The 18,669-nt window shown below is 42.3% G+C and overlaps 2 protein-coding genes across 2 annotated transcripts; both read left to right on the top strand.

Annotated features, from left to right (window-relative positions):
• LOC8062809 (probable E3 ubiquitin-protein ligase RHB1A) lies at positions 8,233 to 15,628 on the top strand. The gene is made up of 6 exons (XM_002467314.2): positions 8,233 to 8,515; positions 11,825 to 11,962; positions 12,569 to 12,743; positions 12,811 to 12,960; positions 14,072 to 14,181; positions 15,071 to 15,628. The coding sequence occupies exons 2-6, from the start codon at positions 11,897 to 11,899 to the stop codon at positions 15,098 to 15,100; spliced, it is 531 nt and encodes a 176-aa protein (XP_002467359.1). The 5' UTR covers positions 8,233 to 8,515; positions 11,825 to 11,896; the 3' UTR covers positions 15,101 to 15,628.
• Positions 16,715 to 17,937, top strand: LOC110433968. Its single transcript, XM_021457267.1, has 2 exons — positions 16,715 to 17,321; positions 17,399 to 17,937. The coding sequence occupies exons 1-2, from the start codon at positions 17,258 to 17,260 to the stop codon at positions 17,881 to 17,883; spliced, it is 549 nt and encodes a 182-aa protein (XP_021312942.1). The 5' UTR covers positions 16,715 to 17,257; the 3' UTR covers positions 17,884 to 17,937.

Below are 18,669 nucleotides of genomic sequence, written 5' to 3'. Positions count from 1 at the left end.
AGCGTGCGTGGGGACTGGAGAGCCTACTGCCTACTGGACAACCTGAGGACGGCTTCGTATATGGCGAATGCATGTGTAACATGAATGGCTGCTATCGGTCTAAATATTTGTTACCTCGAACAATGTGGACTTATAGAGTTTTATTTTTTCTACCTCTTTCTTCAATAAATATGTTGCCATATCAGCAAAATGTCATAAATAATATATAATTAATTGTTTTGGACTCTGTGATAGAATCTTGCATTGTGAGTGCCCTCATGTTTACTCTTTTATGTCTGTCGTACTTTCCTTTCTAATATACGCAGTAGTCGCCCTGATTCCTAAAGTTAGTTTCGTCTAAGCGTTCCATTTCACATGGCTTAGAGCATCTCCAACAGTTATGCAATTAGAATTTGCCATTTGTTGGAATTTGCCAAGTCCCTAAACGTTTTGCCAAAGGAAAAATAAGTCCATCTCCAAGTGTTTGGCATTTTTGACTGGGCATTTTCTAAAATAGTGGACCCAACTATTTTTGTTCGAGATCCTTTTTTGTTTGTCGCGCTTCGCGCGAGATTTTTCCTCTGCGCGGGAATTTCCGTCGCCCGTCACCGCCAGTCCACGAAGTCGTAAGTCACCGCCATTTCTGTGAATCGCGGCCTCCCGGTCGCCAGTCCATGAAGTCGTAGTTCGCTAGAGTTCCGTCGCGCGCTAGTAGTCCACGAAGTCCGAAGTCGCAGAGTTCATGTCGCTTGCGGCCTCTAGGTCCATCGCGTGAAGGAAGGAGATGAGGCGTCGATGGATCTCTCCTAGCCTCGCGTCGCGTGAAGGAAGAAGAGAACGCGGCGATGGATCGTATCTCTTAGTTGCGCGCGGGGAAAGAAAAGAGGCGGCGTGAAGAAAGAAGGCGGCGGTGCGGGGGAAAGAAGAGTTCACACGGGGAGGAGTCCTCGCGGGAAACTACCGTAGCGCGTGGGGAGGTCGTGCACGACAAGGAGTCCATGAAACTAGGGATATTAAAATTATCAAGCCATTGTGTCTATGCAAAAATGTCAAGTTTGGTCCATCAAATATCAAGTTTGCCAAAATGCATAAGTCAAATGCATAACTGTTGGAGAGCATTTTTTAAGGTTTTTTGCAAATTTCTAGAATGCATAGTCCAATTGCATAACTGTTGGAGATGCTGTTAGTACTAGTAGAGTTGTTTGATGGGTAGTGGCTGTATGCCATTTGCTAATGTCTTCGGTCTATATTTATTAACTAAATATAAAAAAGTATTGCGGAGTTTCAGTTGGCTTGTTTGGCCGCATTTTCCAGGTTCACATGTACACTGATGCGGGGAAGTTCTTCTGAGCGAACGTGAATGCTACATATCGATTGACAGTTACAATCCAATAGTACCTTCAAGGAAGAATCAGATTTGTTCTTTAATGCATTCCGTATTGCATTACACTCCCTTCATCCTTGCAATATAAAAGATTCTGAGATGTTCTAAGTCAATTTTGTCTGATGTTTGACCAAGTGCATAGAAAAGTCAATAATAATTTTGACATTAAATTAGCATCATTAGATATATTATGAAGCATACTTTTATGATATCTCTTTAATTCTTCCTTAAAGGTCTATTGTCTGAGGCTCACTTTGATCCCTCAATTTTCAAAACATCCAGTTTAGTCCTTGCAATCTATTTACGGGTCAATCTCGTCTATCCCTATTAATTAATCGTCGTGTGTCCAGGAATAGATGTGAAATGTCATTGCTGCCCCTCGCTCCATATATGAGTGCTCTTTTACTTGACAAATACGAGACATACCAACAAATGCAAGTCTTGACAAACATGTCAGAAACATGACCATCGTACATGTTAAATTTGTTTATGAACATGTGACATGACATGCTTCAACAATTTGTTTTTGCATTCAATCCACTTTGCCTCAAACCTTAGAAATGGGACTGCGAGACGCGAGATGGCCAACTGCTAAAGGATGGAGAGAGGGGCAACTATGACATTTCGCATTTACTCCTAGACACATGGCGATTAATTAATGGGGATGGATAAGATCGACCCGCAAATGGATTGTTTAAAGACTAAACTGGACATTTTGAAAGTTGAGGGATCAAAGTGAGCTTCGGACAATAGTTTAGGGGACGAAGATAGCTATTTCACCATATTAATACTCTTATATCTGAATTTGATTAAATTTGGAATAGTTTAACTTGGAACAAACGCAAGGATGTAGTATTGATTAGGTACTTCTACTTCTCGAGAGGAAACGTGACTTGCTATTTGTCAACAGTGGGAATATAGTTGAATATTACCATATTGGCATACTCACATGCTTCTAGAGAGGAGAGGCGACTTGCTGTTTCAATCAGTGGGTTGTGTCACAGTCAAGAAAGAATGGTATCTTTTGGTTTTTGGAAAACAAATACCATCGCAATCGCCTTGACCCTTGAAGGAAAAACTCTTGCACACGTTAGGTGGACACCTCAGCTGACGACGCTAACACGTACTGGGCACAGGGCACTGCACCATGGGTTTTCTCTTACGTACCAGGTGGCGCAGGGAGAACCAACAATGGTAATTTATTAGTGGCAGCTCCAATATAGTTTATGTTCTTAGCCCAGTCTCAATAGAGTTTTGCTGGAGTTTGATAGACATTAAATGTACTGATATGACACCATATTAATAAAGAGAGAGGTGATAAAAATTTTATGGGAGTAGAGAGAGTTTCATAGGGATGAAACTCTTCTGCACTGTTTCTAAAATATGAATGTGTTAGAAACTGAGTCATGAAACCTGCACACAGGGGATGGCCTTAGCAACACTGTGACCTATATCACGTGGTGTTCTATACTATGAGGTCATCCTCAGTGGGGGTTTTATGACCTAGTTTTCAACGTATTCATATTTTGGAAACAGTACAAAAGAGTTTTATGGGGATGAAACTCTCTCAACTCGTACAAAACTCTTATCATCTCTCTTTATTAATACAATGCCACATCAACATATTTAATGTACATAAAACTCTAATGAAACCTCCATTGAGACTAGCCTTCGTAGCAAATAAAAGTTTCATTATGTAAACTTGATAGCACATGCATATTAAAATAGGCTCAAAAGTAAACTATCCATCTTCCAAGCTTTCTCTAACAAGATGCTCATGTTTATCAGCCTGTTTGCTTGAGCTTATCAACCGAATCTGCCAGCCATTCAGCAGTATTTTTCTCTCACAACAAATCAGCCAACAGTACTTTTCTATCATGGCTTATTACAACAAATCCTTCCGTTGTTTTTTATTCTTTGTACATGGTGCTCAAATAAGCAACAGGATACAAAGCTTGCTAGCACCCTTCTGGCCTTCTCCATTGTACTGCATCTCTCATGTTTCTTTCTCTCTTCTTTACACCCCCTTAATACAAACGATATTGGAGCTGTTTTAATGAGAAGGAATTACATTGAATTTCCATTTATCTAAATATACATCATGGCTTTTGTGGAACTCTGATGGAACATGTAAAATAGTTGGTCCTTGAGTTGTTGTTTTCTCAAGTCATACTTCCTGAAAGAGCATCTAGGCCCCTAATGAGTTTCGGTGATTAATGACAATGTTGATTACTGTGACTAACGTGTGTTTTGCAGAGGCAAAGTCATTAGTGTTATGTCATGGTAATGGGTACTCGATGAACAGGGACGTACATGCCTACTTAATAGTGGAAATCGTTTCGATTTTCAAAGAATGGATGGACATCGTCAAGACTAGACTAGGTCTAAGTGCCATATGGTGAAGAAGGGCACTTAGAGTAGTTTAGGACTTTGTTTTCCTTTGACCGTACTATTAAGAGGGGCTTTGATCTAGTAGCTTGACTTAGGCAAGGCTTTAGGTTTAGGTGTGGTGCACACTTGGTAAACCTAGCACTAGGTAGCTCAGAGATAGTCCTTAGATCGAGAGGAACAAACTTCGTTATGGAACCGTCGCGTTTCGAAGAAGTTTGGGTGCCTAAGTTGGCATCAGACATTGCACCGGACGCTCTGTGAGTTCGTCTAGTGAGGTCGTTAGCCGTGAGAGTGCCTGAGTCCCTAGGGTTAGGCACCGGACGCTAGCACTGGACGCACCGGGTAGAGTCCGGTCCTAAACCCAGGGAGGTCCAAAGGGTGACCTAGGCACCGGACGCTAGCACCGAACTCACCGGGTAGCGTCCGGTCCTAAACTCAGGGAGGATGTAAAGTTCATCCTCGCGCCGGACGGTGTCACCGGACGCTGGGAAGTAGAGTCCGGTGCTTTGTCGGAGAGAGTACAGTTAGCCGTTATGAGGTCACCGGACGCTCAGTGCAGTGCATCCGGTGCAACATAACTAGCGTCCGGTGACCTCATTTTCAGTGAAAAACGGTTGGCCGACCCTTGGACTTGATGGGGTGTATTTATACTCCTCCACCTCGTCCATGGGAGCTCTCTTGCCCATTTGATCAGTTGAGAATCACCTTGTGGTGCAAGAGAGAAGCAAGAGCCCAGAGAGGATTGAGATTTGAGAGATTTCTTGTGAGAATCCTTCTCTAGTGGAATTCCAAGAGTCAAGTGTGCATCCATCACTCTCTAGTGCCCTGTTTGGGGTCAAGTGAGAGTTCATTGCTTGTTACTCTTGGTAATCGCCATCACCTAGACGGTTCGGTGGTGATTGGAGACACGAAGACCGCCCAGAGTTCTTGTGGGTGGCTCGTGTCAAGCTTGTGAGCGGTTGAAAGCCCTAGTTTGGTTTTGGATAATTGATGAAACCCTAGTACTAACCTCTATACTAAGTGTGTGTAGACTTAATGAGGTTGGTACATGCCAAGTGATGGAGCAAGTGATGATCATGGTGATGATGGTAATGACCACAAGATGATCAAGTGCTCAACTTGGAAAAGAAGAAAGAGAAAAACAAAACCCTATGGAGATCAAGGCAAAGGTATTGCTTAGGGTTTTGGCTTTGGTGATCAAGACACCATAGAGGGTGTGATCACATTTAGGATAGATAGCCGTACTATAAAGAGGGGAATTCTTTGTCTAAGCGGTTATCAAGTGCCACTAGGTGTCATTGTTCAGGTGCATGCATTTAGAACCTAGTGAACTAACTTAACTCCTTCAAAGAAAATGATTGTGAAAATGCTAACACACGTGCACTTGTTGGTACACAATTTGTGGTGTTGGCACACTTTGAGAAGGAGGTGGAGTTTGAAGGGTAGAGAGAGGATGGGTTCCTCTCTCCCTCCCGCCGAGCTTGCGAGGCGGGATTCAGCGCTTTTCGAGAAAATGAAGTGCATATTTTCTATTGCGCCAGTGGGAAATTTAGAGAAGTCGCGGGAGTGTTTCTCGCTGAGAAAACACTCACCGGATGCTGGCTTCTGGAGCACCGGACGCTGGTGTTGAGCGTCCGGTGCAGTCAGTGCCTGGCCCAGCTAGGGTAAGGCACCGGACGACAGGCACCGGACGCAGGCCTGTGCGTCCGGTGGTTAGCGTTCGGTGTGCTGGCGTTTTGCGACCCTCTCTGCGCATGGGTCCGGTGAGCACCGGACGCTACCGGTGCTTAGTGTCCGGTGACCCGCAGGTTTGCGGAACTCTCTACGCATGAGTCCGGTGTGCACCGGATGCGTCCGATGCCAACTTGCTCAGCGTCCGGTGCACTGCAGGTGACCGTTAGACTTTGACACGAGCGTTTCAAAAAGGCGACACGTGGCTGACGTTGGAGCACCGGACGCAGGTGTTGAGCGTCCGGTGCCCCTTTAAGAGCGTCCGGTGACCCCGAGTTTTGCCCAGTGAAAGAGCCAATGGCTCTATTTGTTTGAGGGGCTATTTATACGTGTTTGGCCGTCTTGGGGCTCACACTCTTGGCATTCTAACATACTTGACATCCTTGTGAGCCTAAGCAAACTCCTCCCACTCATCTCCTTCATAGATTATACATCTTCGTGAGATTGGAAGTGATTCCAAGTGCATTTGCTTGAGTGATTGCATCTAGTGGCACTTGGGGATCGTTCTAGCTGCGGTTTTCTTGTTACTCTTGGTGGTTGCCGCCACCTAGACGGCTTGGAGCAGCGAAGGAGGATTGGCACGAGTTGGTGATTGTTCGTGGCCATCTCCCGGTGATTGTGAGGGGTCTTGTACCTTCCCCGGCGGAGAGCCAAAAGGTAACTCTAGTGGATTGCTCGTGTCATTGAATTACCTCACTTGTGGGTAGGTTCTTGTGGTGTCCTAGTGAGGACGAGGTTCGTGCTACACCTCTTAGCCACCGAACCACCAAGTGTTGGTCGACACAACGGGGACGTAGCGTGCCGGCAAGCACGTGAACCTCGGGAGAAAAATTGTGTGTCTCCATTGTGATTGTTCATTGGATTTCTTCCAGTGATTGAACGTCATATTATTGATTGGTTCATCCCCTCTACGCGGCGGTATAAAGTTCAAACCATCTCTTTTACATTCCCGCAAACTAGAGTAGCTTACTTACTTGTATAGAAACTTTAGGTAACTTTCTAGTGTAAGTAGTGACATAGCTCTTGTGTGCCTAGTGATTATATCAACTAGAATTGTTGGATAGGTGGCTTGCAAACACCCCATTAGAGCTAGAGCAAAAAGCTTCGCTTTGTTATTTACTAACCTCTTGCTCTAGTGAGTTTGTAGATTTTTAAATAGGCTATTCACCCCCCTCTAGCCATATTAGGACCTTTTAGTGGTTTTGGGCGATTCACCGCGACAAAGTGTCGAAGAATCAGCCCGTAGAGAGCACTTGGTCCTTTGCGCGGACCAATGGGGAGGAAGACCCTTGCGCGGGTGCTCCAACGAGGACTAGTGGAGAGTGGCGACTCTCCGATACCTCGGTAAAATATCACCGAGCACTTTCTTCCACTACTCCTTTACTTTCTAGCATTTACTTTGCGCAATTACTTTGAGTTTTTACATTCCTAGAATTGCCATGCTAGAATAGGATTGGAACTAGGTTGCAAAACTTTTATCCGGTAGCTCTCTAGTCACACTAGACACAAGAGGCTGAATTGGAGGTTGCTTAAATTTTTAGAGAAGCTCAATTCACCCCCTCTCTTAGGCATCTTGATCCTTTCAATTGGTATCGGAGCCTAGTGCTCATTATTCAGGCTTCACCGCCTAGAAAAAGATGTCTAACGGGGATGGACCGCCACCCATGTTCGATGGCGATGACTTCCCGTATTGGAAAATACGGATGAAGTCATACCTCGAGGCATGTGACACTAAGTGCCTAAAAGCCGCGACCGAAGGGTTTACTCCTCCAGCAAAAGACGCTGCTCTTACTCCACAAGAGCAAGAAAACGAGAAGTGGAATGCAAAGGCCAAAAACCACATCTTTAGAGGTCTTTGCAAAGAGGTGTTCAACCGCGTTCGGATCCACAAAACCGCACATGCTTTATGGAAGGAACTTTGTGCGCTCCATGAGGGATTCAAGAGTGAGCGTGAGGAACTTTGTACGCTTCATAAAAAGTTTTTGGATTTTGACACTATAGCATTTTCGTTTTTATTTGACAAACATTGTTCAATCATAGAGTAGCTAGGCTTAAAAGATTTGTCTCGTGATTTATAGACAAATTGTATAATTAGTTTTTGTTTTCTTCTATATTTAATACTCCACGTATGTGCCGCAATATTCGATGTAACGGAGAATCTTGAAAAGTTTTTGATTTTTGAGTGAACTAAATAAGGCCATATTATGTTTCTCTTCTCATTTTATATGAATATTGATTGTTTATTTTCTCCCGTCGCAACTCACAGATATATTGCTATAAAAAATATCACATGGTTACTATCAAGTTTCTATGTAATATACCACGTGGCAATAGAAAAAGAATACTCCCTCTATATTCACAAAGGAATTCTTCAAAACCTAACTTTGACGTTTTGTTTTAATAAAAATATTTATTAAAAAATAGTATATATATTTTTATGAAAGTATTTTTTAAAATAAATATAAGAGTACTCCCTTTATATTCACAAAGAAATTCTTCAAAACCTAGCTTTGACTCTTTGTTTTAATAAAAATATTTATTAAAAAGTAGCATATGTATATTTGTATGAAAGTACTTTTTAAGATAAATATATTTATATAGCTTTTATATTTTTAAATTTAACAACATAAACATTATTTATGATTTATATTCTTAATATTTGACTTAAATCTTATCAAAACGACTTTATTGGATGGAGTAGTTATTGCCTGAGTGTGGAAATGGAAACGTCATCTCGACTAGTATTTCGGAAAACAAGGAAAATGGGGGCATAAAGTTTGGAGAGTGGTCTTTGGAATTCTGTTCCGCAGAATCCGAGTCCACTAGCTCTCCTCCCCAGGGCTTTCAACTTCCCCCAAACCCCATCGCCTCGCCGCCGAGGCCGAGCGAGCAGAGCACCACGTCGGGCGGCGTTTCCCTGTCTCTCCGCCGGATACTACTACGCCCGCCGCCGCAGCGCCGATCCTGTGCCAGTTCAAGCGGAGCGAGGGATCGGATTGGTTGCTTCCTTTCCTCCATCTCATGTTGGTGGTAAGCAGCCCCAGCGCTCGGATGGATTCTTCTTTTTTCCCCCTAGTTCTAAGCGGTGGTGCTGTTCCCCTATCGAACCCGAACTCAGCTTCGTCTCCGTTCGTCCAGTTGCTCCGTTCTGGAGTTGCGTTCTTCGTGCCGTGCTTGTATTCGTATGGCTCTTGCTGTTCTTGCTGCTGCTGTTGACTGCGCAGGATGGACTAGTTGCGGCCTTAGGATCTCTGGCTACCTAATTCCGGTGCGGGTGCTGCTTATGACGCATAGATTTTTGGGGGTTCAGCTGAAAACCACGTGCCCCATGCCAGTTGCGCCCGTGAGTGGCTTTTAGCTCGGTTCAATTGAGGCGGTTCAACAACTCCTTGTGATTGTGCTCGTTTCTTATACCTGCTGTTTTTTCTGGTTGGCGCCTGTGTTTTCCGATTTCCGATTAGAGTTACTTTGTTACATATTTAGTTATACTTGATTATCCTGCGGACAGCCTGATATTGTTTCCTTGTCTCTGACATCCCAACGTGCTGTTGATAAATGAAAGGAAATTTATCTTCTCTAGCATAGGACAAATCAAGTTGATTGACACTAGTTTTGGATTGTACTGGCTGCTTGTGCCATTCATTATATTTTATATCTATCTGTATATTCCGCATAATTTTTGTTGACAATTTGGCAGAAATATAATAGTTAGTCCTAAAGTTGGATTTGGAATTATTAATGTTTATCTGTATCAGATAATTTGAGCCTATACTACTAATACTAACTTAGATGTGTCTGGATGGAAACAAAATGTGGTGGTTTCTCAATTTTTTACTGGGGGGCATTTGTAGCACCAATCTGCTTGTTACTTATTTAATATAATTTTTCCTTACCCTGCTAATGTGATGAAAAAAGTACTAGAAACAAATTTCTAAGGTGAAAACTTTGATGCTCTGTGCTATACTGAACTCCTTGTGAACTTTCTGAGGCCATCTGTCTTAAAAATTCCACCCAATGCTTAGCAAATCCTAGGTGGCATGCATACTTTAAAGTTGTGGCATCGAATGTTGCTTGCGTCATTGCTTGCATGTAGAAGTTAAGTTGATCACTTCTTTCAATATATGACCATAAATGAGCTAGTGTGCTCATGTATGTCCACTTTACCAAATTGTGTCCAGGCTGGTTTTTTAGGTGGAAAAGAGTGGCATAACCCAAAATGTGGCAGCCTCTGTAGTATGATTTTGCTAGCCTATGTGCTGCTTGTTGGGAGAGCTCAGAACATGCTGCTGTGGTTCCTGCTGGTGCCAGGAAATGGCCTAATGGTGTTGTTACCTCTCTAGGTAGTCTCTAATAAGCAATAACTGTATATGTACCCAGCTGATCAAGATGGACTTTCTGCTTCCCAGTCAAGTTTCAAATTTCAAATATACTATACCATATGGCACTAGAAAAATAATATCTGTTGCCTGAGTGTTTTGTCATCTCGAGTATTTCGGGAAAAAGGAAAATGGGGTATAAAGTTTGGAGAGAGTGGTCTTTGGGAATTCTGTTCCACAGAATCCGAGTCCACTAGCTCTCTTCCCCTTTCAACTTCCCCCAAACCGCATCGTCTCGCTGCCAAAGGCCTAGCGAGCAGAGCACCATGTTGGTGGCCTTTCCCTGTCTCTCCACCGGATACTACACCCGCCGCCGCAGCGCCGATCCTGTAACCACGTGCCCCACGCCAGTTCCGCCCATGTGTGGCTTTTAGCTGGTTCAATTGAAAAGCACGGTTCAGTTGAGCCTGTTCAACAATATCTTGTGACTGTGCTCGTTTCTTATACCTGCTGTTTTTTCTTGGCACCTGTGTGTTTCCGATTTCTTATTAGATTACTTTGTTACATATTCAGTTATACTTGATTACACTGCGGACAACCTGATATTGTTTCCTTGTCACTGACATCCTAACGTGCTGTTGATAAATGAAAGGCAATTTATCTTCTGTAGCATAGGAAAAATCCAGTTGATTGACACTAGTTTTGGTTGATGCTTGTGCCATTCATTATATTTTATATCTATCTGTATGTCATGCATAATTTTTGCTGACAATTTGGAAGAAATATAATAATTAGTTCTTTTGAAATATTGATGTGTATCTATATCAGATATATTTGTTCCTATACTACTCATAGTCACTTAGATGTGTGTGGGTGGACACAAGCTGTGGTGGTTTCTCAATTTTTTAGTGGAGGCATTTGCAGCACCAATCTGCTTGTTAATATATTTTTTCCTTACCCCAGAAATGTGATGAAAGAGTACTAGGAAAACATTTCAAAGGTGAAAACTTAGATGCTCTGTGCTATACTGAACTCACTTGTTAACCTTCTGAGGCCATCTGTCTTAAAAATTCCACCCAATGCTTAGCAAATCCTAGGTGGCATGGCATGCATATACTTTAAAGTTGTGGCATTGAATCTTACTTGCGTCATTGCATGCATGTAGAAGGTAAATTGTTCACTTCTTTCAATATAAGACCATGAAGGAGCCACTGTACCGAAGTGTGGCCAGGCTGGTTCTTTAGGTGGAAAATATTGAGTTGCATGCACCGTCCACACCCAAAAGCTTAAGCTGATGGGGAGAGGTGGGCAATTCACTTAGGCCAGTCTCAATGCATGTTTCATGGGAGTGTTATGCACATTAAATTAAATAGGGTGCCACATAAGCAAAATTGCTGACTTGGCAGGGTCATTAAATGAAGGAGTTTCATCAGATGAGAGAGGAGTTTCATCCCCATGAAACTCATGTGGCTTGGTTACCTAGTTTATAGTCTGTGCCATGAAACTATGCATTGAGACTAGCCTTATACTCCAACAGAAAAGAGTGGCATAACCCAATGTGGTGGTCTCTGTAGTATGATTTTGCTTACCTATGTGCTGCTTGTTGGGAGAGCTCAGCACATGATGTTGTGTCTCCTGCTGGTGCCAGGAAATGGCCTAATGGTGTTGTTATCTCTCTAGGTAGTCTCTAATAAAACTTGACTGTATATGTACCCACCTGATTAAGATGGACTTCCTGCTTCCCAGTCAAGTTTCTGCTTCTTGATGTTACTAGAAAAATGTCAAATACTAATTGAAGCAGTCTTTTTTTGTTGGTAAATGATATATTTTTGAACAATAGCTGTTGAGTGCCATTAGAGTGAATTATCGAGAATGGCAGCATTAAGTGCCCATAGTTGCAGTTTTCTAAGCCACACACAATCTTATGCTGGTGTAATGGTTGGTTGTTTACCTCATGCTGTATTTGCTATTTTGTTACTTGATTTCCCTCTTTCTTCTGTCAATATATTTTGTTTCTTTATAGGACTGAGAGATGGAGTTTTAATTTCAAATAGCATCTTGAGGACTGCCACTAAGCTTTTAAGTTAGATACATAATGGGTGGCTGTTGTTGCTGTTCGTCGAGAACATCTGAAGCAGTTAGAGCACCAGTTGATATCTATGTACGTAAACTCTCGCTCTTTCCTTTCTACATAAATGCTACTATCTTCCTTTTTGTGACATAATCCATACCAAAATAGCATAAATATAATGGTAGTGAGTTTGTCTTACAACTGTCTTACTATGCTGTCAAAGCTGAATAGACAATCTGTTATTGTACTCTTCATAACTGAAATCTGCAAGATGTTTATGTGACATGTGACCAATAGTTATTTATTTATTTATTTATTTGTTTGTTATGCAGCTCTGCTCTTGTAATTTTCTGGCATGCAAATATCTATATCCCCTGATGCTGAAAATACATGAATGCTGATGTTTCTCATGTTCTGTACTCTCTTCTGTTTGCAATTTCAATGCAGGAGGATAAACAATTTTGCCTTGTACTGTCCATTTTTGTATTCTTGACAATCCTTTATGATTACCATTGAAAATTATTTACACAGTGTGCATTTTTTCTGTTTAGTTTAATATGATTTGATAATTGCAAAGTTTTCCAGAGTCACAATTCATACTTAAGTTGACCTTGATATAGATTCATGTATTTATTAGCCTTTCAAACTGTTGAATACCTTGCTTGTTATTTAAGTTTTTCTTGTTTTATTATTCAGCGTCAACAAAATCTTGAGGAGCATGAGCCGTTGTCTTCAGCTTTTGATGGATCATCTCCAGCCTCTGCAATTGTTGCAGTAGACACAAATTTGGATACTTCCACACCTGACACATATCGAGCACCACCTGCACCCTTGCCTTATGATGTTGTTTTGGCAGTCCCAGATAACCCTGGTAAATAATTAACTAGCAGTTACATGTGTCTTAATGGTTGATCTTAGGTTTTCGAAACTCTGTGTAGGTTTGGAGAAGCCAGACACTAAGAGCAAAACTGATGACCATCAAGAGTCCATAAATGATGAGCAGTCCTTAAAGGTGGATGAGTCATGTAAGAAAGGTGTTACTGAAGATAAGGCTGATGAGGAGGATGTTTGTCCTATCTGCCTTGAAGGTTGTGTTTCTCTTGATCACTGAAAAATTTATTTGGTTAGGTTGATAGGTTGTTTTTGTTTCCTTGAACACGCAGGAGAGTTGCATATCTTATATTAAAGAGAGCAGAAGGAAATTGTCCCCTCATGACCCTTAAAAACAATCATTCTAACTCACTAGTCACTAGGAGGTCAGAGGGGTTGTAACAGCGAGAAAAAGATCTCCCAAGCAAACTAGGATAACGACCCAATACAGACTATACAACTAGCCCTCATCACGACCTAGGCCCAGGAATTGGACTTTTTGTTGCTCCAACAAGACCCCAAGTCTCAACTCCCCCTTGAAGAATTGATGTGCAATCTGTAGGGAGGGGGAATTCCATAAGGTCCAGGCCCCCATAATCACAGAGCTATTATATTCCTTCTTTTGAGCTTTGTTAAAGTGACAACATGCTTTTCTCCACCATTCAACAAAGTTTGGTTCAGATCATCTGGGAGTAACACACCCAAGACTAGAAGATGCTAGTACAGTGTGCCAAAACTGTTGAGAAGACACAAGTAGTTAAAATATGCTGGACATTCTCCTCATGATTCATTGAAACTTGGTTGATAGGTTATTAACTTTATATTTGTTGAATCCATCTTTATTTGATAGTGTATGAAACTGAATGTGCATGTTGTTACTACTCTTTGTTCGGGTGTGCTGTTTTCTTGCTATTGGCCCATGTTAGATTTCTTGGTATCAATAGCTACTTGTTTGCAAATTTCATGTTGTAATTGTGTCGATGCCAGTAGATGTCATTACAGTGTGTCCATTCATGTTATGGATTGCACCGAGGTAGCCTTGAGCAATTCACTAGTCTGAAGACACAGTTGGAGCCAATCTGATATAGTGTACATGAAAGGGATATTGAAATTCCCTAGAAGCCCCCCTCATGTAAATTGTTTGTTGCTATTTTAATGTTTCAAAAATTATTATGTTTTCTTGGTATCTTGCTGATTTTAGTTGCTGATGTACATATGTACTCTGATTATCCTCAGTGGCTGCATTGAAGTGGTACCATCTAAGTTGTATCTTATATTGTTGTGTTGAACCAGAACACTCATGTAATATTGTTATTTGTTTTTCACCAGAATATGATGAAGAAAATCCTCGCTCTGTAACTAAATGCGAGCATCATTTCCATCTTTGCTGCATTCTTGAATGGATGGAGCGAAAAGATACTTGCCCAGTTTGTGACCAGGTTAGTACTGAAATCAGTATCAGCTCTAATATATTGTATTAATTTATAAACATGGATGCTTTTTTTCACCTTGTCATTTACTCCCTCCGTCCCATAGAGTCATTCTTGCTTCCCAAGAAGTCAACGATCTTTAACTTTGACCAAATGTATATAACAAAATATTAATATTTATGGGTACATAATTAGTATCATTGGATAGATCGTTGAATATATTTTCATAAAAAACTTATTGGAGATACAAATGTTACTAATATTTTCTACAAATCTAGTCAAACTTAAGAAAGTTTGATCAGCATGAGTCCGCGACTATGTCTATGGGACGGAGAAATGACTGTATATACATGGAGATTCTTTCTTTTTGAAAGGTAACCCATTCATTAAGTGCCTGTTTGCTTGAGCTTATCTGTCGAATCTGCTAGCCATTCAGCAGTGTTTTTCTCTCACAATAAATCAACGAACAGTATTTTCAGCCATGACTTTTCTGTCAATTGAACAAGCTGATAGCATACTTAGTAAACTCATGTAAAATGAGAACACATGGACTTCATCTATGTAGCTCTGTTCCAGAAGGGTGTTTAATTACTACTCTCTCCGTTCCAAATTATAAGACGTTTTGGCTTTTCCAGATAAGTTGATTTTACTATGTCTAGCCAAAACGTCTTATAATTTGGAACGGAGGGAGTAGTAATGTATATCTAAGTGCATAGTAAAAAGTAAAAACAACGTATCTAGAAAAGTCAAAACATCTTATAATTTGGAACAGGGGGACTAAATGTATATTGTTTTTTCAGTTCAAATCACTAGGTTAGATACTTTTTCTTTTGTGCAAATTATTGCTTGAAGACATGGTTTCCCTTTTTTTGGTTATAAGCAGCCTGTGTTATTGCAGATAACTTTGGTGGATGAGATGTTTGAATAGGCTTGGTAACCCTGGTGGATCATCTCTTGGAGCTGTTTTTTGCTGAGGAAGTGCAGGCAGCAACTACTTTACTCTTGATATTGGTCCATTCTGGGTGGCTCTCATGGTAATGAATTGAGGGGGCAAAAATTGGAAAGATGAATGACATGAAATGTATTTATGCCACGTCCTTGGTTGTGCGCTCTGTGTTATGCTTTCGCTGTTCATAGCAACAGGTGGATTAGGAAACTGCTTGGTTGAATATATATATGTCGGCTTGCTGGTTCATTCTGTTCGAAGTCCAACACTCTACCCTTTTGCTTTTATGAATCCATAGTTTCAGACATCTGCTGGTTCTTCCATGATCAAGTCAGCTGTGTATATATCATACATTTGGTGCGTGATAGGTCAAAATGGTCTAGATGGAGATGGGGGTTGCTTTGTACAATCCATGCTATTCAAGCTTTCTGTATATAATCTTTCTGTTTTCTTCGTTTTGTCTAGTCAGACAAGTTTCAGGGATATAATTTTCAGTTCTAAATTTTTTCAGATCCTTACTGTTCTGACAAAACTTGCTGACCATCCCAAATCAGTGCCAAACAAAACATGTTTCAGGGATGCGATACATCTGTCGGCTCTTGTTAAAGCTTTGGGGCCTGCTAAAAATGCTAGCATTATGTGTGAGAAAATTGCTATTATAGGACACGAAACAATGGGCTTTGTTATTATAGGATTCTAATCGTTGACTTCGCTAAAATGATCATTGAAACATTGACACTGTTATATATGACATTTGATCCATTTAATCACTTTTCTCAAGTAAAATATATGTATTTTGTCATGGGATGAATATCCCGGCTCTGAAAACTTACAGTTCTCTGTGTCAATCCTCCAGGATTGTTATGCTAGAGTTGCATACAATTCGTGTTAGTTACTGTTATAAAGTACTCACTCAGATAAGATGGCATGTCAATTCAATTTACCAGTCAAGACTTCGCTAGTTCGCCTGATGTTCTCGTGGATGCCCAGGTGGACCTGCGGTTCAGGCTCTGTTATTCTAAGTCTTCTTAAGTACTTGCAATTGGGTCTTCTAACATTGGATGGCATTCTCGGAAAGAAGAGATCTTTAGTTTAGGAACTTAGTTTCTTAGCTGCAAGGAATTGGCCGAAATCGGTTTGATTTCCAGTCCATTGTTTTGGGCTTGTGTTGTCCATGTTCTACATTACCAGGTTACCGTTCTTATGAAGGTATGTCTCCAGCAAGACATCGGCTAATAATATTGTATTTAAGATTGAACTTTGATGGTTGGTTCCATAACAAATACAAAGAACGAAACAATTGAGGCAAACGATACCATATCAAAAATATCACCACGTGGTAAATTCAACTTATTGCACCATCTTTGTTTGTCATGTAACGAGCAGTGGGACACGACCAATTCAATTTGCATGTACAATTCAACTTGTCGGTGTTTTGACCTGGGCTAACAACGAGTGAATTTGTTTGCGTGATCTCCTTTCTGGATAGTTATGCAAGAATGACACAAGGGTTTATCCTGGTTCGGGCAAAGGAAGGCCCTACGTCCAGCGGGCGGGGGGGGGGGGGGGGGTGGTGGTGGAGAGTGTGTATTATCTTGCACCTGAGTGCTTGTACAGAGACGAATACAAGTGAATGTAGCTGAGGGTTCTAAGTCCTAGCTGGTTGTGGTGATGTATGGTTGTGGTGATGTATGAATCGTGTTATATGAGGCTTGTTCGATATCGTCCTCAGCGTCCCCTTTTATAGTTCCAAGAGGAGGCCTAGGTTACAGGGTATAGGTGTTTCAATGGGCCTCGATAGGGGTATGGCGCCGACCTACTCGAGGCCTCCGTACCGGCGTGGCCTCGAGCCGTCTTGTTACAGGGTACTCTGGCGATGATGGCGCGTGCGTTCCCTGGCCTCATCTCCTGTGCATCGTCTGGTATTGGCTTGGGCACGAGCACGCTTGTACGTCGTGACAGTCGTCATGTCTGGAGTGGTTGAAGTGCTGACTTCTATCGCTCGATCCTTCGTGGGAAGGAGCGTGCCTGCTTGAGGGTCATGCGGCACGAGTGGCTTTGTTATGTAGGAGCGCTGACCGAGGCAAGCTGATCGAGGACCTGCGGGTCGAGAAGACGGAGCTGGCCCGCTCCTACAAGATGATCGAGAAGTTTAACACCAACTTGGTCAGTGAGAATACGACTCTTGAGGAGAAAATCCGTGGTGAGTTTCCTACGCCTTTACTTTGTTTTTGTGGTGCTTGTTTCCTATCGTCTGATTCCTGATTTCGATCTCTACAGGGCTTAAGGATGATCTGCTGGCAGCTCAGGTCGACTCCCAATCTCTTAAGGCGCAGCTCGAGGCGGAGGTCGTGTTGACTGGTCGGCTGAGAACAGCAATCAACGACCTCTTGACCTCTTGGGAGCTCGAGCATGCGAACGAGGCGGGGGAGGCGGCTCGAGGCGACGCTCTAGTCGACCAGCTATGCTACTTAGGCGCTGCTGTGAGGGACCGAGTGCGGGATGCACTCCACATTGGGGTGAAGCGAGCTATGGCCGTCGTCTGCTCGGGCTTCTCCTACGATATGGAGGTGGTGTCCCACGGCTTCGTCACCGATATCTCCAAGACTGACGTAGAGAACGAGAAGAGGCTCGACTCCTTGATTGATGAAGCGGAGGGACCTGGCGAGAGGTTGGCGAAGCTGTTCGAGCCAGAGGTGCTTCCTCCAGAGGCTGGTGCGGACGCAGAAGATGAGGATGGTGGAGATGATGACCAAGGCCTGTGAGCCTAGTCTGGGTACTTAGACCCATTGTAATATATTTAGTATTTATCTTTTGAACAGCGTTGTGGCCTAAGTGGCCTTGAAACTCATGTTTTCTGTAAATTCTTGTTATTTTTATGCTCGAGTTTCCCTTATTGCTTTGCTACCTAAGTTCGTGTTCCTCGATCGATCTTTTATTAAAAACGACCTTGATTGCCTTAAGGGTAAGGGAGTGAGTAGAGTTACCATAGCCCAGAGGCGTAGGGATTCTCAGGCTCGACGTCCCTCGGCCCTTAAGGGGCTCGAGGTGTCTTTACTACTCGATCGTGCGAGATTTCCTTAGGGCTTAACAAGGAAAAAATAATCGCCGAGCTTTTTTGAAAAAACGTTCGATTTTTATGAGCCTGTGGGGTTCCCCCTTGCTAGCCCCCGAGGGAGTTTCGACTATGATGGGTCATAGTCGAGACTTCCTCCTAATGTCGAGATTTAATGGTAACATTATGTATTACTTGAAAAAGTACTTTCATTCATTCAAATATTCATTCACAGAGCCTCGATGGTACAAGATGTGTAAGAAATATAAAGGCCTCGAAGCTCTAGGGGTAGAAGCGACGTAGTTGTTCGATGTTCCATACGTTGGTGAAGACCGCCCCCTTTTCATCTGCAAGCTTGTATGTCCCAGGCTTTAAGACCTCGGCCACCATGTATGGACCCTCCCAAGGTGGGGTCAGCTTGTGGCGTCCTTGATTGCTTTGCCGTTGACGTAGGACGAGGTCGCCCATGTTCAGGTCCCTCTTGCGTACGTGCTTG

Source organism: Sorghum bicolor, chromosome 1 (genome assembly GCF_000003195.3).
Source record: "Sorghum bicolor cultivar BTx623 chromosome 1, Sorghum_bicolor_NCBIv3, whole genome shotgun sequence".
Classification (NCBI taxonomy): domain Eukaryota; kingdom Viridiplantae; phylum Streptophyta; class Magnoliopsida; order Poales; family Poaceae; genus Sorghum; species Sorghum bicolor.
Note: the sequence above shows the minus strand (reverse complement) of the source record. Positions and strands in the feature narration are given on the sequence as shown.

Excerpts from the sequence above, each read along its gene's own strand:
- LOC8062809 (XM_002467314.2), top strand. The coding sequence starts at position 11,897 with ATGGGTGGCTGTTGTTGCTGTTCGTCGAGAACATCTGAAGCAGTTAGA. Across the intron at positions 12,961-14,071 it reads TTGTCCTATCTGCCTTGAAG|AATATGATGAAGAAAATCCT; the intron begins GTTGTGTTTCTC and ends GTTTTTCACCAG. Across the intron at positions 14,182-15,070 it reads CTTGCCCAGTTTGTGACCAG|ATAACTTTGGTGGATGAGAT; the intron begins GTTAGTACTGAA and ends GTGTTATTGCAG.
- LOC110433968 (XM_021457267.1), top strand. The coding sequence starts at position 17,258 with ATGATCGAGAAGTTTAACACCAACTTGGTCAGTGAGAATACGACTCTT. Across the intron at positions 17,322-17,398 it reads TCTTGAGGAGAAAATCCGTG|GGCTTAAGGATGATCTGCTG; the intron begins GTGAGTTTCCTA and ends CGATCTCTACAG.